At 31.8% G+C, this 27,988-nt stretch overlaps 1 protein-coding gene across 1 annotated transcript; it reads right to left on the reverse strand.

Moving 5' to 3' along the window:
• Positions 1-1,658: 1,658 nt before the first annotated feature.
• LOC132721129 (uncharacterized) lies at positions 1,659-27,961 on the reverse strand. Its single transcript, XM_060705384.1, has 5 exons — positions 27,827-27,961; positions 18,692-18,937; positions 15,829-15,940; positions 4,063-4,190; positions 1,659-2,260 (listed from the first exon to the last, which is right to left on the reverse strand). Exons 1-5 carry the CDS (start codon positions 27,894-27,896, stop codon positions 2,019-2,021), a joined length of 798 nt encoding a protein of 265 aa, XP_060561367.1. The 5' UTR covers positions 27,897-27,961; the 3' UTR covers positions 1,659-2,018.
• Between the last annotated feature and the right edge of the window lie 27 nt (positions 27,962-27,988).

The following is a 27,988-nucleotide window of genomic DNA, read 5'->3' on the forward strand; positions in this document are numbered from 1 at the left end:
CTTTGTGGTTATTATTTTTGATTTCAAATTTCTCATTTTTTCGCCATTAAGATTCCGTTTGGACGGACAGGAAGGTTAATTTAAATATACATTCCTTCTTGGGCACTAACAATCATTATAACATGCCTTTAAAAAGCTCAGTTGACTTCTGATTGTCACAATATTTAATATTTGTTTCGTTATAATACTGCACGTTTGTAACATCGCTTTTCATTGGATAATCGTGACGTTTATATAGTTTTGTTTCAATGTATAAAGAAATCTCACTTTTTTCTCTAATAAGAGGACGTTTGCAGTATTATAAAGTATTATAAATTAGTTATAAAGATTGTTGTCATGTTATTTGACCGAATATAAATGGTTGTTTGCAACATAACCCTCACCTGGCGGCTCGTGTTATATATACAGACAACCGTTTATATAGGGCCATATAACCTGTCAACAATAACTTATAATATACGGTGTGTAATCAAGTTATATCCGTTGTGTTAGATGTACTTTGTGTCCAGAGACATTACACACAACTCAAAACATGAATGTTGTTATCAAATGAACGCGTTGAGGTTCACGCCATCATCATAATTACTTTAATGTCATGTTAGCTGGATATTGAATCAATCATTAAAAGCCATTTTAAAAAATATTTCAACAATGAAGGTTTTGTTGTTAACTCAGTATACAATTTTGAAATAAGTATTTAATAAAAGGGTTATTTATCATGTATGCTAATATATGCACTTATTCTCACGCGGGTAATATAGCACTCCCTACGGTCGTGCAAGATTACCGCGGTTGTGTATATCAATATATAGAATTTTTCGACAAGAATCAAACGAAAACCAGACTACACTTTAGGAATTGCGCAAAAAATATTTTCATCAAATGAAATGTTTTAAAGAAATGCATCAAAAGTTTTTGCGACAAGGTGTAATGTAATAGGTATTGCGTCATAATTTTTTTCGAGAAAGTGAAATGTATCACGTATTGCGTCTACATGTTTTTCGAAAAAGACCTTTTATTAATTTCTCGTCAAAATATTATTCGTCATGTGCAATGTTTCTGTTTTATGCAACAAAACATTTGGCCAATTAGCTAGAATTTTCTCGTTTATTCGAATCATTTTTTGCGAAAAACACTGACAATATCATGCCTTTGCGCCTTAAATTTTTCCACTTGCGTAAATCTTCTCACAAAAGATCGCGTAAGAGGTGACCCTTTGAAGCTTCCGCTAATTTTGTATATCTGCTATAAATATCAATTCACGTTTTAAGTACTTACCGCTTTAATTCATCCCAAAATTTCTTTTTTTCTGGGTGACATAACTTGAAATCACGCCTTTTAAAGACTTTTAAGTGCGCTAAATGTATGCTATCGTTATTGCGCGTTTGCCCTACGCAGAATGCCAGGCGCGAAATGCAACATAGGGGTCTATACATAGTTCACAACATAACATAGGATAAAAAAAGCATTATTAAATACTATATCACATACGAGAAAACTATGACATGCTCACCAACACCAGGGATAACACAAAAAAGGGCAAGCCCTTATTTCCATTGTGATCCTTGGCGGCATGACATAGACAGGCAGACCTAAATATTATTAGGTTTAAAAGTACTAATTTTGCGGGCCGATTATCACCTTCCGGCCCTCTCCTGCCGTGTATTAACCTCTTAATCACAGTCAAATCTTGATTTAATGACACTCCTGTTTACAGCTAGGATTAAAAATTGTAAAAAGATATTAGCAAATAATTTAAAATCCTAAGCCGAAATATGTAAAAACATAATAAAAAAAATAATAAAAAAATTAAATACTGTTCATAAGATGACTTTTGAATTTGTATTTTTAAAAGGATGTACATGTTAACATTATAAGATCAAAATTCTTTCGTCTTGTTTCTTTATTAAAGTGTAGTAACGCTAATAATTAGAATTATCTGTCTTTTTTAAGAGCATGCACTAGTAAGGATAGTCACGTGTTTCAAAAATATAGTAACGCTCTAGACCGCCACGTGTCTATTTTTCACAAATATAGTAGCGTTGTTCAGTACAGCTTATGTCATCAAACTTGTAATTTGCAGCGCTCATTTGCATGCGTAAGCAATGTTGAACGTGTGGATCATTTGGATAGGTTGATCCCCAAAAGTCACTCGTCATGGGTACAGGTTCTCCATCAACAAACGTCCAGGCTCCCGGGGCATACCAATCATCAGCACTAGCGTTGCTTCCATCAACATAATACTCTTCTCCACTGTAACCTGTGAAATGAAAATTGATCACTACTTTATAGTCGACTGAGGCTTTGTTCCAAACAAACTGCTTAATAGGCCTATTTCTATAGTTGTTTTAAAACACTATGGACTAACAAACTTTAAAAAAAGAATGAAAAGACGAATTATTTTACCTATTTCTTAAATCCTGAATATTAAAGAATGGAATATCTCAAATATTTTCAACCATGAAGGGGATAAAAGTCTCAATTGCCCTTTAACATAAATATAGAAAAGTCACTTATTCATATATTGGACACAAATCACGTAAATTCTGATCAATAATTATACTCAATAGCCGTTAAGAGTCCCTTATCATTCAGTCAAACGTGAAGTACATGTATCAAGAGTGTCTTAAACTCAGAGGACGAAAACAGTCAACAACTTTAAACTCAAAGGACATAAAGTATCAACTATCTTAATATCTTACACTCAAATAATCAAATGACGAAAAATGTCAAGTGGGTCTTAAACTAAAAGAACGACAGAATCAACTGTCTTAAACTTAAAGGGCAGAAGAATCAACCAACTACATAATTATCTTTAACTCAAAGGACGAAAAGTGTCGATAATCTTAGAATATTAAATTCGAAGGATGGAAGTATCAACAATCTTAAACGAATTAACTCAAAGGATAAAAGGTGTAAACCTTTGAAAAATCAAAGGACGAAAGTTTCCACTATCTTAGTCTTATTAACTCAAAGAACAAAAAGTGTCAACTATCTAATAAACAAAATAAAAAAGTGTCAACTATCTCAAGTTCGAAGGACAAAAAGTATCAACTATCTTAAACTCAAAGTACAAAAAGTATCAACTATCTCAAATTCAAAGGACAAAAAATGTCAACTATCTTAAACTGAAAGAACAAAAGGTGTCAACTATCTTAAAGACAAAGGATAAAATGTGTCAATTATCTCAAACCATCTTTAACCGAAAAAACGAAATGATCAATATCTTTAAATTAAAGAAATAAAGAATCATCTATATCAATATCATAAACCCAAAAGTCTTCAACTATCTTTAACTCAAAGGCTATCAGTAATACTTGTCTTTAAGCTAAAGAAATCTCATTTTTTATACTGAAAAGCTACAATAAAAAAAACATGTCTTAAGTTGCATTTAACACATAAACAAAACCATGTGCCCTTATATGTATATTTCTTGAATCATTTCTGTATCAAGGGAGTTGATTGAAGTGTTTCTTTCAAGCTCTGATTCAATATTATTACTTCCCCTAACTCTATTGGATTTAGTAGGTAAATATCAAACTGAAAATCAAAATACAGTCAATTTTCGATAAAAATGTCTGACAAAGAAAAATTGTATGACAACGATAAAATTGTCTAACAGCGATAAAAATGTCTGACTCTGACAACGATAAAAATGCCTGACAACGATAAAAATGTCTGACAACGATAAAATTGTCTGACAACGATTAAAAATGTCTGACAACGACAAAATTGTCTGACAACGACAAACATGTCTGACAACGATAAAAATGTCTGACTCTGACAACGATAAAATGTTTGACACTGACAAAGATAAAAATGTCTGACAACGATAAAATGGATTGGTCTTACACAATTATTGACTTGTGAGCCATTGAATATGAAGCGATATTCACCTGTTAATGTCATATTGACCAAGGCGATAACTTTGACGATAGTTACCGGTCCAACATTTCATACAAATCCTACAACGCGAAAACTGATGACATATGGCGGATAATTATTGTCTGGAAATGGACATTGTATATACTCAATTAAACGTCAGAATATGGTTTATTATACCTGTACAATTCCTGACAAGATCTAGAAGCATGTTCATCTTGGCCACGGTTTTCACGCGAGACAGGAATCCACCTTGACTTGCGCATCCCGCAATAGCGTTTGACTGAGTTTCCAGTACCTTAACAACCCTGAAATGGCAAACAATATACATGTATGTATATATGTACATGTTGAAAGTTGAGCTAAGTTGAGTTGAATTAAGGTAGTTAGTTTAGTTTAATTTAATTAAATCTAGTTGAGAATAGTTTAATTTAGTCTATTTTAGCTTTAATCTAACAAAATTCAAACGGAGCACTTAAAATGAAATAATCTGCAAATAAGAATAAAGAAAAATCTTTAAGGACGAATTTCTTGAAATGAAAATCGGCCGAAATGGATTAACAAACTTAACCTACATAGAACTATATTTACGAGTTTCTTATAATTATATATATATTTTTTTTATTTTGGTTTATTGCTTTCATAATGGCAAGATCAAATAAGGAGGTCATTTTATTTAATTGAGCTCGCTCATTAATAATCTTAGAGCTGTTTACTCATCTAACAAGAGCTATCATTAAAGGTGTAGTCCAAGAGATGGCGGGGTTTTATTGCAATTTACCGTATCACATAAAAAACATTGCCGTTTTTAAAGTATATTGTCTGTAGTTTCTAAAAACCCATTTCGTAAGTTACGCAGCCCCGGCAAAAATATGAAAATTCAAGATGGCCGCCAATATGGCCGCCAAAAATTACAAAATACCATATAATTTTTGTTTCTTGATTTTTACATACGAATTTTGTACAAAGTAGTTTTAATTGCACAACATCAGATACAATATGGCTAATTTATGATTCAATCAAGCAAAAATGACAATTTTATGGTAAATTTTAAAATTATCACTATCAATTTACCAAAAAAAGTGGTAAAAAATAGCATTTTTTGACAATATGACGACTTTCGTTTTTCCGTATTAAAAGAATATAAATGGCATTGCATTGAAATTGTGTGTATTTTATCAATTTAACATACCTAGACAAGTTAAGCATAAAAAATCATTATCTGAGTATTTATGATGTAATAGTAGAGCTTCAAAAATGGTTGGGGTAAAATTACCGAAAAAAATATCTAAAATGACAATGTTCCCAAAACATGCCTTTACATTGTAATTTTAGTTTAATGTATAGGGAATTGTGTTTTAATTGTATGTTCTTTATCATTTGAACATTTCTTGATAAGTTAAGCATAAAAGTCCATAACCTGATCATTTATAACAGATGAGTACAGCTTCAAAAGTGGGTGGGGTAAAATAACCGAGAAAGAAAGAGGAAAAAATGAAGAAAAAACTTCAAAATTATTAAGCTTCTAAAACTTTACAATTTTAGTGTATTTATCATGTAATTGAATTTTGTGTTCAGAAATATTAAAGATTGTATTACATTAAAAAAGAAAGAAACATCATGTCATCGCAATGTAAAATTATCACAAAAAATGGTACCGAAACACATTTTTGAGATTTTGTTGCCTTAAGGTATATCGTAGAATGAAATTATGTCATAGTTGTCTGTCTTTTATCAGTTGATTAAAAGTAGTTACCTTATCATATATCTTAGAGTTTAAAAACTCGGTGGGGAAAATTAACACCTAAACCATTAAATATAATGTTCATCAACTTGCTTTTTTTGTTTTATAATATATGTTTAACAATTATGTGATGGCATTATATATGTTTTGAAAACAAAAACATTGTATGGATAAATACTTTTTTGAAAAGATTTGTTTATAATGTTCTTCCAGCAAACTTTGTAAAATGGATATTCGATCTTATTACATTTTAATATAAACTTTATTTTTGCTTGACACATCATCAGTATCATTTTAACTTTGACTACTATATTATCTAACATGAAAGAAAAGAGAAATGGTTATTGTCATTGATGAAAGGAGCATTTATTAATGAATGTTGTGCAAATATCATAATGAATAAAATCACAGTCATAGAAAACTTCAAAAGTGGATAGCAAAAGGTATTTAAGCCTTAATGGACATTAAACTTAAAACACAATTTAAATACATATATGAATTTAAGTATAGATGCAATAATACATTCTGCACAAAAGAAATTACTCAAATTAATACTTAAAATAAAAGCATCATTTTATGCCCCTCCCCTACAAAAAATTGAGAGGAATTATTATTTGTACAGTGCCATCCCTTCTTCCATATTCCTTACTTTGAGTGAGGTCCATACCTTTGCATATTTTGCATAAATTGTGCACTGATGGCCATGTCAATAATTATGCCATTCCTGGATGGATTTTTGAAATGACTTAATAAAAATGTTTTTTGACATTATATCGATGTGTCATATTCAAAATCAAGTCACACTTGTACTTCCATATTCATAATATGATTAATAGATGGCGTTGTCATTCCAGCGACATTGTCATTCATGGGTGATTTTTTTACAATTATGCATAACTTTTTTTTACATTGATCTGATGTGTATCACGCCAAAACAAGATGTGTTGCTCAAAGTTACTCCTAATTTTTTATTTCATGCGTTGATACTCTTGTCTGGTCAACAATTCTGAGATTCACAGATGTGTTGCATTTTAAGGTCGAACAAGAAATAATCAAGTCTCTGGTTCAAACTTGTTAAGGTCATAATTCTCAATTGTCATAATTTGTACATAAAGTAAATCTTTTGATAGGTTTTGGAAATATTATGCGTAAACATGCTGCTTATTAAATGGATCATCATCATCAGATCTCCATTATAAAGAATCATGTTAGGTAATATTTGATTTCCTTTCAACCACTCCATTTCATATTGTACGACCTCAAGATGTAAACTTTACTATAATTATGACAATGTTTCCAAATGTATACAATATAATCTGAGAGCTTAGGTTTTTTGCTATGCATGTAATATGCAAGTACAGTTGTCATAGAAAGATTTAGGGCATGCTAACAACAACAAAAGAAGGTTAATAAATGCCATATAATTAAGTCAATCGTTATGTCCATCTGTAGTATGCCTGCCTAGCTCAATGAGAGAGCATTAGATACTAGTAAGTAATCAAGGAGTCGCTTGCTTAGTAAATTTCTCTTTGAAAATAGATCTCTTATCGCTTATTCAAATATCGTGTGAGGTAAACAGGGGTCACTTGCTGCGAAATTTGCTACTTTATTATCAGGAAAATCCGGTTAGGTGGATCGAAAGCCGAAATAAGACAAAAATATTTCTTATAGAATGCCAAATTTATGTTTCGCCCATTGTTTTCTCATTAGGGTACACACATTTTGTTAATTGTGGGACCATGCGCCACTTTTAATGTACTGGCTGAAAAGTGCCACCTTGAGTTTTCCATGATGACCTCCGTATTGACACATCTGCGAATGTTTCAAAATTCAAATTTTACTATTTCATGCTTAAGGTTGAATTATCCTTGAGGAGATGCTTTGGGGTGTGGACGGTAGTTTGCACTATCCAGTACCATCCATGAACAGGCTCAATCAAACCAAGTCTGCAACATTTTCAATTTTACTGTTTATTGGAAGTTCTTTAGGGATTGTATTATTTCCCTATTCACACCTGTAACTTATGCCAGACTAGCATTGTTTAGAATAAATATGCTCAAAATCGTACAAGCAAATAGAATGAAAAATGGAAAGCTTTAAGAATACACAATATGGCACACTTACGCTCGGTTCGATTATTCCTATTTTTGGACAGCAGTGATATATGCAAGATTCTAACAACATCATCCAAGCAAAATACAGTATTTTACCCATTACTTCATGAGCATTTTGTGAAAAATGGCTGTTTTCATTGAAAAGTCTCCAGTTACAAGTTCACATTGCTATAAAACTATCAAAAATGCTTCAATACAAATGTTGACTGGACTTTAATTTCCTGTTACCATGGCAACTAGGGGACATCTCAAAATTGCTAAAACTCATTATTTTGCGTTGATTTTTTTTCTATCAAAATTAATTTCAAAGTGCTGCAACTGTTCAATAGATTTGCTTTTCAGCGTTGGTTACACGTTACCTTATGATCGACCTTGGCTCATTTTTAGCCTCTCACAAGTGCAAAATTTTGTTAGCGATGAGGGGGACTCCCCCTGATGTATTTTTTCGATGGGGGCGGCGCCGAAAAAGTTGTCACTTTTTAAGCAACATTTCTCAAACAAAAACAAGTGTTAGGGGCCTAAATAAAGCATCTTTTCACCATTTGGGACAACAAATAGGTTGGTGTAAAAGGCGTGTATTTCGGGTAATGGGTTAAACAAAAATGTAGTGAAATTATAATAGTGAAACTGAAAATTTTAAACATCCGTTGTAACACCGCAAAACGTCCGTACCGCAAAACGTACGCGTGTGGACGTTTAGCGGCGCATATCGTACACATGTGGACGTTTTGTGGTGCATATCGTACTTATTACGTTTTGCGGCGAGAGTGTGCCTTTGCGTCGCATATCGTCCATTTTTTCCTGTATTAAAATATACTTTGTATTCATTATAAACGTTACTTTTATTGGTTCTGTCACTTTCATTTTGTTTCAGGTAAAGATATGACGAAATAAACATTAAAGTGCCATATTTTTGTGATCCTATATAATTCTGACTTTTTTTAAATTAAAAAAAAAAGAAATATGCTTTAACCGAGGATGTTCTTCGAACAGATTTTTTTATGAAATGAAACCAAGCAGCAGCAGCAGCAGAGATATATAAACGATAATATTGAAATAAATGAGCCGCGTCATGACAAAACCAACATAATGGGTTTTCGACCAGTATCCGCGCAGTCTGATCAGGATCCACGTTGTTCGCTATCAGTTTCTCTACTTGTTATAGGGTTTGTAAGCGAACATCATGGATCCTGATCAGACTGCACTGATGCGCAGGCTGGTCTGGATCCATGCTGGTCGCAAACGCATTACGTTGGTTTTGTCGTGACGCGGCACAAATGTAATTTTATAGACATACAGAAAAGGACGGCTATACGGACGGACGGACCGGAGATTGGACTTAGTGAATGACAAAATATTAAAATTAAGCTTTCCTTTGGACAAAAGCTTTTCATATAATTGCATCAAGAAGTGGGAATGAATTTTTGTGTTCTTGTTGACTATGGAGGTTTGGTTCTATCGTTCATTTTTACGGGGGATGAATGAGGGCTTTTGACAGCGTAGTCATATTTGAGCGAGAGAGCTATATTGTCATGGAGATGGGACCTTTAAGTCGCCTAGTCATAATTGAGCAAGAGAGCTTTTGTCGCGGGGGACGGAGGTAGGGATGAGGTTGCTTTTAGCCGCCTAGTCATATTAGAGAGAGAGAGAGAGAGAGAGAGAGAGAGAGAGAGAGAGAGAGAGAGAGAGAGAGAGAGAGAGAGCTTTTGTCGAGGGAGGGAGATTTTAGCTGCCTAGTCATATCTGAAAGAGCGAGCTATTGTTGTGATGGGAGGAGGGGAATCATATTTGAGCAAGAGTGCAAATCGTTTTGTTTGATTGCCATAATGTAATTTTATAATTGAACAATGTAATTTTATATTTGAACAAAGCAAAAGGTCATGGTGGCTTAATATCGCCCACCTGCCTATAAAGGCTCCACATGACAAGGGTAGATAACATTGAATTTTACAAATTAAAAGCAAGTACATTTCATGTACTTGGTCAGAATCTGGGTAACTGATATCAGTACTCAATTCTACGTCTGAAATGGTCATCAATATCCAAATATCAGTAAATGACAAAGATGTGGTAATTTAAGCAAAATTCAATAGTGACCTTGAGGTCAAGGTCATTTCAAGGTCAATATTATAGTTGAACTATTCAAGATGTCCGTCCTGTTATAAATGTATGAATGACATCTGGTCATTGATAACAAAGAAATGATAGTTTTATCACAATTCAATAATTTGACTTTAAAATATGTCTATATTTTCATTATTCAAAGGCAAATAACTCTTGACATATTCAGTCGTTTTAGCTCATAAATGAACTTGATCGAGACTTATTGTTATACATATTCTGTATAAAAAATTTAAGAATGGAGAAGAAACGAAAGCACTAACAAGGTGAAATATAGTGCGTTTTTTGCGGTTTTTTTTGTTAGATTTAGCCTATAATCTAACTTTCAAATTGATGAGATTTTATGGTTGAAAATTGTCAAAATTGAAGAAGAAATGAAAGCGTTGGAGTGGTAACAATGTGAAATATAACAGATATTGTAATTCAAGGGCAGATAACTCTGGACATATTGCTTAGGGTATGTGGATGCTAGAGTTGTAACAAGCTAAATTTGGACAGACAGACAGACAGGCGCATACTCAGGTGAACTAAAATGAACACACAAAAACACCTGATAAATACTGGTCAAAATTAACGAAAATTATATAAACTTTAAAATATGGATGTTATGCGCAGGACCATGCCTTTTTGCCGCAAAATGTACGTCAGAAAAATGTGGACGATATGCGCCACAAAACGTCCATATAAGTACGTTTTGCGGTACGGACTTTTTGCGGTGTTACAATCCGTAGACAAGTTCATAAGACGGTTATCAAGGGATCTTCAAAGTAACCTTTGAGCCACTCCACGAAAAACAGTGTATGGATCCAAGTAAAATAATGCGTGTAGCCTAAATATGAAAATTGTGTTGAACTAAATAATTGATATTTTTAAAATAGGGTTATGTAGTCTTAATATCAGATAAAAGCCACCAAAGTAGAAATCTTAAGTCAGGCAACACATCCTTAAGGGTGATATTCAGTATTCACGAATGAATACTAGAACTAGAACCACCCAACGGGAAAAAAGTTAAAAAAAGACACTAAAACTATGCAACACAGCAATGTTATGGTGCTGAACGATTTTCAAGGATCAAAAATATAACATCCCAGATTTATCAAACTGTCAGGAGCTGATGCATCATTTTTTGCCATCTGCACAGTCAGTGCTCAGTGTGATTTTGAAACACTCCCAAAGTACTGACATTTAAAATCTTATTTCTGCTGAATAGTGAGACAACACATAACATAGGTAGTGGATCTGAAGGAAAGAGCGACTATGCGCTTATAAATGTAAATTACAACTAAATGCTGGTCAGTGGCTTAGTGTGAAAATTGTTGCTTTTAAATCGACTTTTGTACAGAATGTATTAAGGCATAATTTCAAGATGTATGTATTTCTGTGACAAGTATTGATAGCTTAAACATGTTTTAACTATTTGGATGTTTTGTGTGCAGTAACATTCACAACTTTTGCTAAACTTATTCATATATTATTGCTAATTTTATAAATGACAATACGTCTTACCTTTGTCAAATTAAAAAATGATGATGTGTTTATATCAAATTTCACAACTACACTCTCACAAAATGCATTACACAGACTTCATGGCTCTTGATTAATGTAAAAGTGTGTCTTTTGATGTTTTTAATGCACTTTTTCTTATTTGTAATTATGATGCAAAAATTATTACCTTAATCAAAGGCACATTATGCCTCAAAAACAAATGAATTAAATAATGGTTCAAGAGAATGTAAGATGTTTGTTACCTGAATAAAATAGCGATAAATCTAAAATACTTTGTAGTAAATGTAGAAAAATGTAAGCAAAGTAGTATTTCAACTTCCTTCAATACAAAATACTAATTCACAACAACTATACTTGTTGCCAAAATGTAAAAGATAAAATATTTCAGGTGATTGGCCAATGAGTTACGAAATGGATAACATAAAACTATACCAAATTAAAAAAAAAGTAAAATATTTCAGGTGATTGGCCAATGAGTTACGAAATGGATAACATAAAACTATACCAAATTAAAAAAAAGCTTTAGAGAAAGGAAGATAAAAGCTTTCCTGAGGCATAATTAATGAGCCTTTAAGAAAAAAACATAATCAATTACAGGTGTTATAAACATGTATCAAAATTAATAAAATTACATTTTATTTGTAGAAAGAACGTTATAAAAACTGTTTCTGCCCATAAGAGTATGTTGTATAAGCATCGTGATGTCTTCAGGTTTAAGTTCAAGTTGATCCCAGTGCTACTCTTCTGAGACACATGCCTCACGACAATTTCAATTAAAGCACATCTATTTTATGTAATAAAGATGAAACAAAAGTTATCAAAATACTTATATGTTGTTTTCATACATTTTTGTGTGAATTAATTATGATAAATAAAACATTTAAATGATGTTTTTTCCTTAATTGGTTAAAGATTTTATATACTGAAATTTGAAAATACTTGTATTTGCTAATTACAGCCTCTTTTTTAAACATGAAATAAACATCTTTTTAAGTACACACTATTTGATAAGTGTTTACTCCATACACTATAGATAAACACAGTCTAAATACATAACGTCATTATAACTCGCGTCTTTTTAGTAAGGACCATATTAACTTGACCAACAATAGGGAGTACAGCTTTCCAAGCATTTTTATTCAAAAATATTCAGTAAGAATTTCGTAGATTTCACAAAAATATCTGCAATGAAATTGTTTTAACAAAATATGACAATGCTAGGTACATCGTTAACATAATTCATTAATAATAATTAATAAGTGTCAGAAAATGGCAAAACATGACTATTAAAAATCCTGTATGTTTTGTGATTGATATTATTACTGTGTGTATACCACACTTTCAAAAATTATATATGTATATAATTATGCAAATAAAATAATTTTCAAACATCGAAGAATATGTAAAATGTGTACTGCAAATATTTGTGAACATTATATTTAACCAATAAATTATATGCATTCATTTCTTATTGGAAAATTTGAAATAGAACTTATAGAAAATAAATTTCTAATTACCTCCCTTTATTTACATGAAATGATAATTTCGGTAATATCTTTATAAATAATGCCTTTTGGAACTTACAATATTGACAAATCTTAATTTGAGCATCATATTTATGGAATAAAACCATGAAAAAAATGTGTTACAGGATCTTTAAACATTAAAAAGTAAAAGCATGTTCTATTAGCACTCTAATTTTGAAAGTGTTTTGTCGGACCCATGTTTTACTCTATCCCTCTGTGATACATTCTCTTGTAATGATTTTTATGCCAAACTAATACAGCTATAATCAGCTAAAACAACTGTAGCACAATTATTCTACTTTGTGTCAAAATGATATACTAAAAGGCAACAAAATGCAAAAACTGTGTTTTTTTCTTGTTAAATTTTTGGTTAATTGTGATAATCTTAAAGGTTGCTACGACATGATTTTTCTTTTCTTCTTAAATGTAATACATATTTATATATCTTACCTCAAAATTCAATTAATATATGATAATTGCACTAAAATTGTAAAATAAGGGCAAGTTTTAGGAGCTTATTAATTTTGAACGTGCTTTCTTGGGGGGTTTATTTTACCCCACCCACTTTTGAAGATGTGCTAAACTTATCAAAACATCTTCAAATGATAAGGAAGATACAATTACAACACAATTTCCTATACAGTAAACTGAAATTATAATGTAAAGGCATGTTTTGGGAACATTGTAATTTTAATTTTTTTTTCGGTAATTTTACCCCACCCACTTTTGAAGCTCTACTCTTACATTATAAATGCTCAGATAATGTTTTTTTTTATACTTAACTTGTCTAGCTATGTTAAATTAATAAAGAACACACACTTTAAATGCATTTTCGTTTATATTGTGCAAATACGGAAAAACGAAAGTCATCATATTGTCAAAAAAATGCTATTTTTTACCACTTTTTTGGTAAATTGATAGTGATAATTTTAAAGTTTGCCATATAATTGTCATTTTTGCTTGATTGAATCATAAATTAGCCATATTTTATCTGATGTTGTGCAATTAAAACTACTTTGTACAAAATTCGTATGTAAAAATCAAGAAACAAAAATTATATGGTATTTTGTAATTTATGGCGGCCATATTGGCGGCCATCTTGAATTTTTGTACTTTTGCCCGGGCTGCGTAACTTAAGAAATGGGTTTTTATTTGTTTGGGTCGTCAGACCAAACAAATAATGGTAGCGAAATTTCAGAGCCTAATGCTGTTAATTGCAATTGCCTAAAGTAGTCGACTTTTTTGAAGCAGTTACTTCCCTTTATATGTACACTAACGCCGAAAAATTCAGGGGAAATCAATGCGTAAAGATTGTCAAATGACAGGCGCATTAATTTTCAAGCAAAGTAGTTCCCGAATGGTCGAAGATTTCTAATATTGTTTCATTCTTTATAGATACATTAAACTTCATGATTATTTACATCTGTGTTAAACAACAGGTTTAGTGTCGAAATAAAAGAGTTACAAACCCTAATTTAGAATAATATGGTTTTCTTCAGGCCGTTAAAATATTCACCGTGCCCCAGGGGTTTGCACGCTCGCTTATGAATCGAGAGGTCTGAAGTTCGAATCCCAGTTGAGGCAACTCTTTTTTTTTTCTTTTTTTTTAAGTCAAATAAGCATTGAATTGACTATCAGTGTTGCAATTAGTCTTATAGCCAATTTACTACAGTTAAAACACTGGAAAGCATTGGTGGCACTATACAAAAACAAATTGGTTTATAATCTCACAACCTTCACCTTTCTGACATTCTGAGACCCAAACAAATTCAGCGCCTTCTGTGCTTTGATTAGAAACTACACACAACATGCTTTATAATGGCAATGTTTCTTTTTGTGATACGGTAAGTTGCAATAAACCCCGCCATCTCTTGGACTTGTGATTAATACCCGTTTCTGCAACCTTGACTTCTTGAAAAATAAGTGGTCTGAATAAAAATTTCAAACAGCCTACAATTATAAAGTTTCAACGGTAAACAAAGAATTATTTCAACTAATAGCAATCCCAACCACAGTCTTCATATAAGCTTGCTTTATACTAAATTTGATTATAATATCTCATTCCTAACTCTAATAATTGTCCAGAAAGCATTTTTCTTTTTTTTAATAACAGTGCCCCTTGACCCCAGGGGATCAAATGCAATCCCAACTGGGGTTTCCAGATAAGGTTGCTAAATACCAAGTTTGATTACAATAACATATTCTTAACAAATGTTATTCTCTGGAAACCATTTATCTATTTTTAGTAACAGTGACATTGACCTCAGGGGGTTCATAAACAATACAAACCTAGGTCTTCAAATTAGCTTGCAATATGCCAAGTATGATTACAGTATCTAATTTCAAACTCTAGTTGTTGTCCGTAAACCATTTTTCTATTTTCAGTAACAGTGACCTTGACCCAAGGGTGTTCATAAGCAATACATGTCGAGGTCTTCAAATTAGCTTGCTATATGTCAAGTACAATATCTAATTCCAAACTCTAGTTGTTGTCCGTAAACTATTTTTCTATTTTTTGTAACAGTGACCTTGACCCAATGTGTCTCAAAAGAATACCAACCAAAGTCTTCACATAAGCGTGCTATATACCAAGTTTGGTTACAATATCTCGTTCAAAACTTTAATTATTGTCCGGAAACAATTTTTCTATTTTTAGCAACGGTGACCTGGACCTTGACCTCAGGGGTACCAAAAGCACCAAAAGCAATTCCAACTAAGGTTTTTACTTAAGTTTGTAATATACCAAAATTGATCACAATACCTAATTCCAACGGAAACCATCAAGGAGACCGACCAACCAACCGACGGACGGGCGAACCGACCGACAAGCTGACTCCTATATAATAATATTCAGTATTGTACTCGACAATTAATGTATTATAACCTCATATTAAGTTTACCATTTTACTATGATTAACTATAAAGAATATTTTACTTGTAAGTGAAGAGCTCTCCGTCAGACAACTGTACTGTTCTAAAAATAGTATCATCGGGAGGGCACGAGAAAGGTTGCGCAGTCGGGATTGGTGTAGTTGATGTTATTCCGGCTACAAAAATAAACAAATTTCATTAAAAAAATGAAAATAAAATATGAAAAATATGATACATGTACCTGTTTCTAAAAATCTAAAAAAGCAAGTCTTTACAAATGAAAATATTGTCGTTGTTCCAGTGAAATTATAATGATTAAAATTTTGTAATAAATTACAATGGGGACTGATTTACACCATGTCCTAATTTCGCTTTATCGCCACGAATATCGGCAAAGTCCAACTTTGCCGTATCTGTGTAAAAAGCTTTCGCGTTCAGGTGGCGGCAATTCAAAAGGAGGACAAAATAAGGCAAATACGATTCATAAAATTTGTCTTATCTTTGCATTTTTGCTTTTTTTATCACATACTTGCTTTTTCCTATTACATTCGCATTTTTGCATTGTTGAATTGTGGTATTTTCTAATTGTTGCATTTTGCTATTTTGTGCATTGTTACTTTTTCCGCATCTTTTACGTTTATCGCATTTTGTGCATGTAGGCTCTCTACGTTTACTACTGATGCGCGCATAATTTGTACAACCGGACAGCGAAGAAAAATACGATGTAACAAAGTGAAAATGCAACAATGCGCATGTCATTGTTAAAAAAACACGCGGAAAGTGTTACAGTGCAAAAAGCGAAAATGCGAAAACAGGACGATGTTTGGCTTGTTGCGTTTTTGCGGCGAAAAAGCAAAGACAGCTTTACGTAATGTTACTGTTTAAATGAAATTTTAACAATTAAGAACCCAAAAGGAAGCGACCAGAAGGAAACGACCGTAGGTTCTTAATTGAATAAAAAACTAACTTAATGTTTAACCTCATTGGACACCGCTGGAACGCCTCTAGCTTATAGAAAGTTGTTTTACAATACAATGGGTGGAGTTTAGGTAGCACATTTCATCTATCAGTTACGTTAATTAATATATAAATATCAAAGGCAGAGTGCACATTATTTACATCGTGTACAGCTGAATTTCTTGAATGTTGCAATTTTCGGATCAACCTTAGGCCTTCTCTATATAATTGTGTCGAGGACACTTCCATATAAATTGAAATATACTGAAATGAGCCCTAAACAACGTTTACAGAGAAGTGAAACTGTACCGGCCTTTCACGTGCCTGTGTGTATTTATTGTTAAATGTTTAAATGACAATCATCATCCAGTTGTGATTAATACATGTCAGTTCAAAATGAAAAAATATTTGTGATTTATTCCATGGAATTATAAACAAAATGAGCCCTCGTTGATCGAGTTCTTCCAATCATAAGGCATGACTACAACATTCAGTTTACACATGCGCACTTCGTTCCAAATTATTAACTTTTGATTTGATTGTTCGGCAAATGATGTTTGAACACTAATGGTGGACGGAGACCTCATTGTTTCTCAATGACTTATTTTTATTATTTCCTCTTTAATGCATTATTTTATCCAGACTATACATATTATGAAAGTTATGTTGACAGACTATGAAATAACTACTATTGCTCTTAAAAGAACAATAGTGAAACTTTTGCCACTTGTTCACGCCAAGCGGTCAGCTAACAAATTTCACGCAAGTAATAAAATATGGAAAATTCATTTCCGGTTAATTTTTATTTTTGTTTATTCTATCTCGAACAAACTTGCAGGTTATAATAAAGCAGTCTAGATTTAAACTATAAGGAGCCCCTAAGGTGACATTTTCGACACTTTTTTCCTGGCATTTAATTCATTTTTATGAAATAATAATTCGTAATTACGAAATATTAATTCGTTTTTAGGAAATAACAATACGTTTTAACGAAATAGTAATTCGTTTTTAAGAAATATCAATTCGCTTTTACAATTTATTAATTCGTTTCTACGAAGCAATAAAACGTTTTTACGAAATATTAATTCGTTTTTACAAAATATTAATTCGTAATTACGAAATATTAATTCGCTTTTACGAAATATTAAATCGTTTGACGAAATATTAATTCGTAATTACGAAATATTAATTCGTTTTTACGAAATCTTATTTAAGATCATTGTGAGCTTGAAAAAGAACCTACTAATCTCACAAAGGGGTCAATTACGAAATATTTATTCGTTTTTACAAAATATTAATTCGTTTGTACGAAATATTAATTCGTAAATACGAAAAATATTCGTTATTACGAAATAATATTTTGTAAAAACTAACTATTATTTCGTAATTACGAATTATTATTTCGTAAAAACGAATAATTATTTCGTAAAAACGAATTAATATTTCGTAATTACGAATTAATATTTCGTAAAAACGAATTAATATTTCGTAAAAACGAGTTAATATTTCGTAATTACGAATTAATATTTCGTAAAAACGAATTAATATTTCGTAAAATCGATTTAATATTTCGTTATTACGAATTATTATGTCGAAATTACTAATTACTATTTCGTAAAAACGAATAAAATTCCGGGGGGAAAAGTGTAGAAAATGTCACATTAAAATTATATAAATTCATATAATTTCATAAAAATTTTGAAAATGTTTCTAAAAGTAAATATTGAAAAAAAGAACAAATAATGTAATTTACATATTACAAACGGCAATTACAATCCATGTCAATTACCAAAAAGAGGGAAAAAAGAAATATATGAATATATTGACCTATTTCTTGTTTTTAGACTCTCATATATTTAAATTCCGCCAGTGAGATCTAAAACTAGTTAAGCCAAATAAAAGTTCCGGATACCCATATATTGTATTGTGTTGATCATTCAAGCAGGTTTAACTGTATTCTGATACCTTACCTCCACCAAGCACATAGTAATATGATTTCTGCACGTACGATAACCCATCTGTGGCATCCAACACAGTGTCGTGTAACTGACAGTTTAGCTGTTCTGTTGGCATAACGAAGAAGGAGATGCACGTGTCATTTATAGAGCACGTGCGGCCACACCCTACAGATGATCGAGTCCTGACTCTATATCCTGATGATGCAGTCATATTCTCCAGTTCCGGTTTGTATATCCACAACTGATGCGAGACATCACCTAGAAACATAAACAAAGAAAATGTTTAAAAAAAAACATGAGCACAAAGTACGGAGGAAAACTATATATACCTTTGTAACACCGCACTTTGGGGTCAAACGCACTTTGGGGTCCAACGCACTTTGGGGTTAAAATCGAGACATTGACCCCAAAGTTCGTTAATATGCTACATATCAACGCACTTTGGGTTCAAGAGGTCTAAAGGTGTCATCTGAGTTCTGCTTAAATACTGAGTACTGACTTATTTTCTATCTGCGACATTGGAATATTTGAGGTGGAATTCAAGATGGCGGTCAATACTTTATGATGCTTAGGTGATAAAAGTTTCATTAATTTTACCACTTGAAATATCTAAAAATTGTGTTCATATAACAAAATTACGGTGCCTGGCATAAAAGTGACATTTGCATTTTTTGTTTTAGTTTTGTATACATATTTTATTTTAGTTTTGCATACATATTTTTTTTCAGTTTTGCATACACATTTTTTTTTTAGTTTTGCATTCATATTTTATTTTTGTTTTTCGTACATATCTTATTTTTGTTTTTCATACATATTTTAGCCAATAAAAACAGCCTTCAAATCTCATAACAGCCCTGTAACACCGCACTTTGGGGTCAAACGCACTTTGGGGTCCGACCCCAAAGTGCGTTACGTACTTTGGGGTTCGCCCCCAGAGTGCGTTACGCACTTTGGGGTCCAATTTTGACCCCAAAGTGCGTTAAACAGGTACATATGCATTTTTTAACATCTGGCAAACGACCGCACTTTGGGGTCATAGAAAATTAATGTTCGTTATGTTTTAAATAATATATTGTAGTCAAAGCCAATGGTAAACAAAAAATCAAGGTATTAAATAGACACAAACATGTGCCCTGAATTATAGTAGAATCAATAGGGATTTAAATGGGTATTGATTAGTGAGTGAAGAACTTTCACCAAATAAATCACCAAAATAAAGAATTTGTATCAATTATTAAGCTTAAAATATTTTTTCTCAAATTTTCCTTTTATTTTAAAAAAGAATGTACACCTTTTCATTAACTCCATTGTTTTTAGCTAAATGCATTATTTTCCCGTTTTTTTTTATTTACACATTTTATAAAAAATATGATAGTTTTAAAGCATAGACAAATGTGTAAATTCTAGGGAATCTTTGTTAGACATTTCAGTAAAAAATGTGCCCGATAATTTTGAAAGAAATTTTTTGCTAAGTGGGGACATAAAAATAAAAAACTTTACAGGGTGGGAGATGGTTTAGTTTTTAAATCCCTACAGAAGTACTAAAAAAATTTAACTAAATTAAGTAGTCGCGAGTTAGAATAATGTAAAAATTTTCATTTGGGGGGGAAAAGGGGAAAATTGTTTGGGGGATCCCCCCCCCCCGAGGGGTTAAAAAAAAGTTTTAAAGTCCCCTAAAGCTTTATTTGTTTTCCTAAAAAGGGTTTTTTATTTTAATTGGGTTTTTCTATATTTTCAAAAATTAAAAAAATTGGCCCCTTTTTTTTAACCATTTTTTCATTGTTATTTTGGCAAAGGGTGAGTAATGTTAAAATGAAATTTGGGACCCCGGGATTTTAAAATGGAAAAGTAAAAACTACATGTGTTTTGGGCTAATTTTTTGAAATAATTTCACATTAATCGCTACTTTATTCGAAAAAAAGCAAACTAAAATTTTTTGATACAATTTTTTTTAACTTATAAAATTCATGTTTTTCTTTTTTCTAAAGAAGTATTAAAATTTCCTTAAAAAAGCCCTGGTTACGGGGTTAAAAAAAACCCTTTAAATTTGTTTATAAGGGTTAATAAAAGTATTTTTAAAAAAGATCGAAAAGTTGATGTTTCACCAGAAAAATTGCAATTAAAATTAAATTATTTGTTCTTTGGAAAAAAAATTAATGTATTTTTTACCTTTATTTGTGGGGGGTTTTGGGACCCCAAAAATTATCAAGTAAAAGATGACAGAAAGGATATTTTTCGCAGATTTTTAATTTAAAGGTAATAAATTTCTGTACTAAGGGATTTTGAACGGTGGCATAAAAGGTGAATTTGCACTTTTTTTTGATACTTTTTTTTTTTTCGTACATATAATTTGTTTTGTTTATCGTACATTTTTTTTTAGTTTTGAATACATACTATTTTTTTAGTTTTGCCAATACATATTCTTTTTTTAGTTTGCATACATATTTTATTTAAGTTTTGCATACATATTCTTTTTTTAGTTTGCATACATATTTTTATTTTAGTTTTTTGTACATATTTTATTTTTTGTGTTTTTCGTACATATTCATTAACATGACGCCAATTTGCAAAGTAGAAGGTTTGGTAATTTACGCCCATTTTGTAAAACACCATTTTCAAACACTTCGCCATCTGTTAAATTAACAGTACCCTAATTTGCAAATGCATTTGTAAAATACCAACATTTTTCATTTTTGGAGGTAGCATGTATCAAAAAAATAACAACACTTTTAAGCTTATAAATAAAATAGTGGGGGAACCCCAAAAAATGGTTTTTGCAATTAAAGGTCTCGGGTGTTGGGCCCCCCTTGGGGCAAAGGGGCCTTAAAATTTAAAGGGGGTTTTTGGGGTAAGGGGGGGGGCCCTGAAACCCAAATCTTTATTCCCTTTTACCCCGTAAAGGGGTGACCCGCCCTTTAGCCCGGGAAACCCGGCATATAAACTCTGCAAAATGATCTGGGGGTGTGGCTTAAAAAATTGACCCCGTTTCATAAAAATCTTCAAGCTTTAAGCCCTTTTTCCCAATAATGGAATATAAAGGCCTATTTGATTTTTATTTTTTGCATAATTGTAAAACACCAGTCCTTTGTAACCCCATCCCCGCCCCCGGGGTGCGGGTTAAAAAAAATATTTTTGGGGTTTTTTCGCTGTTCCCAGGCATAAGGCAGGAATGTTTTTCTTTAGTTCCCCCCCAGGGAGTGGTGGGTTGGTTTTAAAATTTAAAGTAATGGGGACCCCACGTTTTCAGGGGGGGGGGTTGAGTGGTGAATATTACGGAAAAATAATGGGTTTACCCAAACAAAAGGCCCTTTTTAAAAAGAACCCAATGTAAAAGGTTTTAAAAATAAAAAAAAAATCATAAAATACATATTTTTTTTTTTAAAAAATGGGGCCCAAAAAGGGGTTTGGCCCAAAACCCCGACCCTTTCCGGCCGAAAACGATTTGGGCCCAAATTTAAAAAAGGGGGAGAAAAGTGACCAAACCCCTGTGTAGTTTTTACTCCCAAATATGGGTTTTTATGGAAAATGTTAAGGCTGTTTTGATGGGGTAAAAAAATTTAAGAAAAACAAAGTAAAATATGAATGCAAAACCCTTAAAAAAAACTTTTGTATGGGAAAACTGTAATAAAAATTGTTGAAAAAGAAATAAAAATTTTTCCCCCCCCAAAAATAAAAAAAAAAATGCCCCCCTGTACTTTTATGCGGGGAAACCCATTTTTTTATATGAAACACCCCTTTTTGATTTTCGTGGGAAAAATTAAAGAAAATTTTATCAATTAAGCATTATAAAATATTTCCGGCCCTCTTTAACTTTCCCCCTCAAATTTTTAAGTTTGTAATGGGAAAAAAAGTGTTCCCCAATTTTTTAAGCCCGAAAATCATGAAACCCTTTTTGACCCCTGGAAACCAAAAATTTTCCCTTTATATGTAGTATTAAAAAGCACTTTGGGGGAATTTCTCGATTTTTTTACCCCAAAAATGGGGTTGGGCCCAAAATTTCGGGGGCGGAAATTTAACGCACTTTGGGGTTTGATCCCAAATGCGTTTTTACCCAAAATGGGTGTTACGCCATAGATGAGTAAAAAAAAGTAGCAAGTGGTTTGGTCCCCTTTCGGCCCATTTTTGGAATGGCCCGTCGTTTTCGACCGGGCAAGTCTGGCGTCTTGTTGATTGGTGATCAGTTATTATTCCATGAAATATGCAGCCACTCCAACCCACCCCCTGAGAATTGAGAATTGGTTTTTTTCCCCATTCCCCCCCCGCTCCTTATCTGCCGAAACCCCCATGACAGGATTTTAAGGCACCTTGTGACAAATGTTTAACCACATCGAGACGCCATTATGCAGCAACCTTTCTTTGGGTTACCGTGTGGCGGACTATTTATATTTATATATATAAATAAAAATATTGTATTCTTTTGATACCTCCGAAAATATTGTTATTTGCAAATGGCATTTGCAAAAAAAAAAAAAAAAATATGTAATTATTCCAAACCCTCTACCTTAAAACCCTTTTGTTGGGGCCCAAAAAATGGCGTCATGTAAAAATATGTACAAATATGTAAGAAAAAAACTAAAATAAAATATGTATGCAAATTAAAAAAGAATATGTATGCAAAACTAAAATAAAATATGTATGCAAACTAAAAAAGAATATATCTGCAAAACTAAAAAAATGTATATATTCAAAAAATGAAAAAATATGTACGACAAACAAACAAAAAAATATGTACGAAAAACAAACAAAAAAGTATCAAAAAATACAAATGTCACTTTTATGCCACCGTTCAAAATACTCTAGTACAGAAATTGTGCATTCCTAGAATTAAAAGATGCTGCGAAAAATATCCCGTTCTGTCGGTCATTTACTTGATAACTGTTGGTGCCATATTGAGCCCCATTTTAAATATGTTGGGAATGAAATAAAATGCAGTTTATATTTTTTTCCAAAGAACTATAAATATACCATATTGCAATGTTCTGGTGAAACATCAAGTTTTTCGATCGGACTATAAAAAGTGATTTTTACAAATACGTTATTAAGATTATCAACAATTCAAGGGTTTTTGTAAGCTCCGTAACAACCGTTCGCCAGAGGCTTGTTATGGTAAATCTTACATACTTCTTTAGAAAGAGCAAACATGAATTTTATAATGTTAAAATAATGGTATCTGAGAAATGTAAGATGCTTGTTATCTGAATAAAGTAGCGATTAATGTGAAATTATTTGTCATAAAAGAAGTCAAAACACTGTAGTATTTGTCTTCCCTATAAAATTCTAATTCACTATAACTGTACTCATCATTGCCAAAAAGCAACACATGAAAAAGACAGGAATGTTATTATCTGAGTATCCCCCGCAGGGCGAAGATTTTACCAGTGGTCGGCTTGGTTTAAAGTCAATGCCCCCACCCCCGAATGGGTGGGGTTGAGTGATGCGAATTCATGGAATAATAACTGATCACCAATCAATTGCCCTTTCCAAAAAGACACTAATATTATAGTATATAATAATAAAAAAAACAATAATTATATAAGATACATATAATTTAAAAAATGGGCCGAAAAGGGTTGGCCGAAACCATCTTTGCCCTGCCGAAAACGACAGGGCCGATTCCAAAATGGTCCGAAATGTGTCCAAACCACTGTGCTAGTTTTATACTCAACTATGGGCTGTTATGAGATGTGAAGGCTGTTTTGATTGGCTAAAATATGTACGAAAACAAAAATAAAATATGTACAAAACACAAAAATAAAATATGTATGCAACACTAAAAAAAGATATGTATGCAAAACTAAAAAATAATATGTATGCAAAACTAAAATGAAATATGTATGCAAAACTAAAAACAAAAACAAAATGCAAATATCTTTATTATGCCAACGTAATTTTGTTATATGAACACAATTTTTAGATATTTCAAGTGGTAAATTAATGAAACTTTTTATCACTTAAGCATCATTAAAGTATTGACTGCCATCTTGAACTCCACCTCAAATATTTCAATGTCGCAGATCGAAAATAAGTCAGTACTTTAGTTTTTAAGCAAAAACTCAGATGAACTTTAGACCTCTGGAACCCAAAAGTGCGTTGATATGTAGCATATTAACGCACTTTGGGGTCAATTTCTCGATTTTGACCCCAAAGTGCGTTGGACCCAAAGTGCGGTGCGAAGTTTAACGCACTTTGGGTTTGGACCCAAAGTGCGTTTGACCCCAAAGTGCGGTGTTACAAAGGGACTCCCACTGGGTTTTTTTGACATGAGGGGTGGGAAAAAAGTTTTTCCCCGATAAAAGTACATTTGAAATTTGGTGTAGCCCTGAAAATTTTGGCAAATTTTAGATCATTTGCGCACTTTTTTTGTTTTTTCCGAAAAATTTTAAAAATTGTAAAAAAAGACCAAATAAAAACGCTTAAAGCTTTTCATTCAAATGGGCTAAAAAAGGCATAAAAATGATTTTTAATTCATTTTTAAGTATTTTTTTTATTATCTTTTTTATATTTTTGTTTAAAATGCCCAGTCATTTTTAAGAAATTTTAAATGTTTTTGTTTTTTGGTTTCAAACCCAAAATGGGGTCCCCTTTTAAAATTTAAAACAAATTCTTTATTTGGGATTTTTTTGGTGAAAATTTTTCATTTTCTAACAAGCTTTTAAAAATCCCTATTGATTCTACTATAAATTAAAAGGGAATGTTTTGTTTATTTTTACCTTTTATTTTTTTGTTTTTCCCCTTGATTTGACTACAATAAAATTTTTAAAACATAATGAACATTTAAATTTTTTATGACCCCATTTTGTGCGGTGTTTGCGATTTTAAAAAATCTATGTACCTGTTTAAAAACCCATTTGGGGGTTAAAAAATTTGACCCCAAAGTGCGGTTTACTAAATTAAAAAATTTAAGGAGCACAGTCAAAAAATTAATTATATTTTTTAGTTAAAAAATCGGTGTTTTTAAAATGAAATTTTGAAAACTTATTAACAAAATTTTTTTTTATAATTTTTTCTATTTTTTTATTTTTTCCTTAAAATTTCAAAAACTTTAGGGAAAAGTACTGGTGGCATTTTGATACAAGTGGAAAACTTATTACCAAAGTTTTCAAATTTGGTCAAAAAAATTTTGGGGTGCATTTTTTGGAAAAGTTTCATTTTTATTAAGTTTATGTGCAAAGTTAAAATTTGAAATTACCCTAAAAATTTAAAAAATTGCCTTATGAATTAAGTTAATCCGCGGGTTGGAAATACGAACAACTGCAAATACATTGTGTATATGTGGGAAAGTTTACCCATGTATTAAATATTAGCCTGAAAAATTAGCTACATATACGTAGCAATATAGCTGGAAATATTATCCATGTGCCAAATTTAGCTTGAAAGTTTAGCTACGTAGCAAATATAACTCGAAAGTTTAGCTACGTAGCAAATGCAGTCGGGAAAGTTTACACATGCATAAATAATACATTTGTAGTTCGAAAGTTATGCTACCTAGGAAATAAAGTTTGGAAGTTTAGCTACGTAGCAAATGTAGCTCGAAAGTTTTGCTACGTTACAAATTTAGCTCGAAAGTTTACCCATGTATGCAAATATAGGTCAAAAGTTTAGCCACGTAGCAGATATCTCGCTACGTAGCGAATGCAGCTGGAAAGTTTACATACGTTGCAAATGTAGGTGGAAAGTTTGCCAGTGTGACCAATATTGAGTGAGAGGAAAATAGTGCATTAGAGCTTGTGTTTCCATCGTAAAAATTCTGCAAAAAATTTTCCCAAAACATATATGCATTCAATTTTACTGGAAATTTTTTAAAGAAAATTTAAGGAAAGAGTTACATGCACTGGGAAAAATTACTCGCGGAGAAAATGACATGAAAATGAAAATGAAAAGTTATTGGTGTTTAAAATTTAAGTAGAAATTTTTGGCTAAACAGTTTTACTTCTGTAATGCAAAATTAAGCAGAAAAGTTAACCTGCGTAACAAAGTTTACTGGAAAGCGGCTGCTGTCGATTAATAAAGAAATCTCGCTTTATTCCTCTAAAAATGATGCTTGCTAAATAAATATTCCTGACATGTTATATGGCCGTATATAAACCTAGCGGCTCGGGTTTTATTTACAAACAACCGTTTATATTATTACCCTTCCAGATTTTGTCCGCCTTTTTGATTGGATATTGATCACCCGAAAGAAATTGAGATTACCGAGCCAGACGGGTAATATACACTAAATTTCCCCGTTCTAAACAACATGCGCTGTAGCGATGCGCGTACAGTTTGATTTGTCAAATGATAAATATTTACCAAGATAGAGTAATCATACATATTTTCATCAGTATTGAAAACAATTTTATATGACCTTGTGAAAGCTTGATATTAATTCCAAAAAAGGGCGTTCAACAGACTACTCCTTTTCTCTTGAATCTTATTCCGACGTTTCATTTGAAGTAGCAATGATTTATTTTAAAATCGCTTTAACTCGGCAGGGGAAGGGTAATAAAATTATTATTTTGGTTTTGGAGTGATATATGTGGATATAATACCTGCCAAGATAAAATATCACCCTCGCCTGACGGCTCGGGTGATATAAATCTTGACAGGTAATATATTCACATATATCACTCCAAAACTAAAATAACATATATTATAAGGGCCATATAACCTGTCCGGAATATTTATAACTAATAATATAAACGTCACAATTATCCTATGAAAAGTGACGTTACAAACATGCAGTATTATAATGCCGTTTATAATACTGCAAGTTTGCAACGTCGCTTTTCATTGGATAATTGTGACGTTTATATAGTTTTATATACACGGCTGTCGTCGATTAATAAAGAAATCTCGCTTTATTCACGTAAAAATGATGCTTGCTGTATTATAAATTCGTTATAAATATTTCTGACCGGTTATATGGCCGTATATAAACGGTTAATTGCAATATACAAAAATATACTTACATTTCATTCCATTTAACCTTTTATCGTACCTTAATTATATATATAAAAAAACACACAAATTAGTAAATAAAATTAAAATTAACATACTTATCAAGTTGTTAATAAAATTTAAATCAAAAGTTTTGAATGATAAAAACATTTGAAATTCTCTAATTAATATTCAAATATTAATTCAAACAACGATAATATTACTTACAATGTGAAAGATTTATTACAAATGGAAATAGCAGAACTAACTGCCCACGCAAACGAAATAAAATATCCATGTTTTCACTAAAGAACGCGTGATTCAAATAATGTTTGGAGTTATTTTTTTTCCTTTATAAAATAAATTCAATTGATGCGTCAATTTTACAAT

The sequence above is a fragment of the Ruditapes philippinarum genome, unplaced genomic scaffold (assembly GCF_026571515.1).
Source record: "Ruditapes philippinarum isolate M1 unplaced genomic scaffold, ASM2657151v2 ctg1065_1_1_1_1, whole genome shotgun sequence".
Taxonomy (NCBI): domain Eukaryota; kingdom Metazoa; phylum Mollusca; class Bivalvia; order Venerida; family Veneridae; genus Ruditapes; species Ruditapes philippinarum.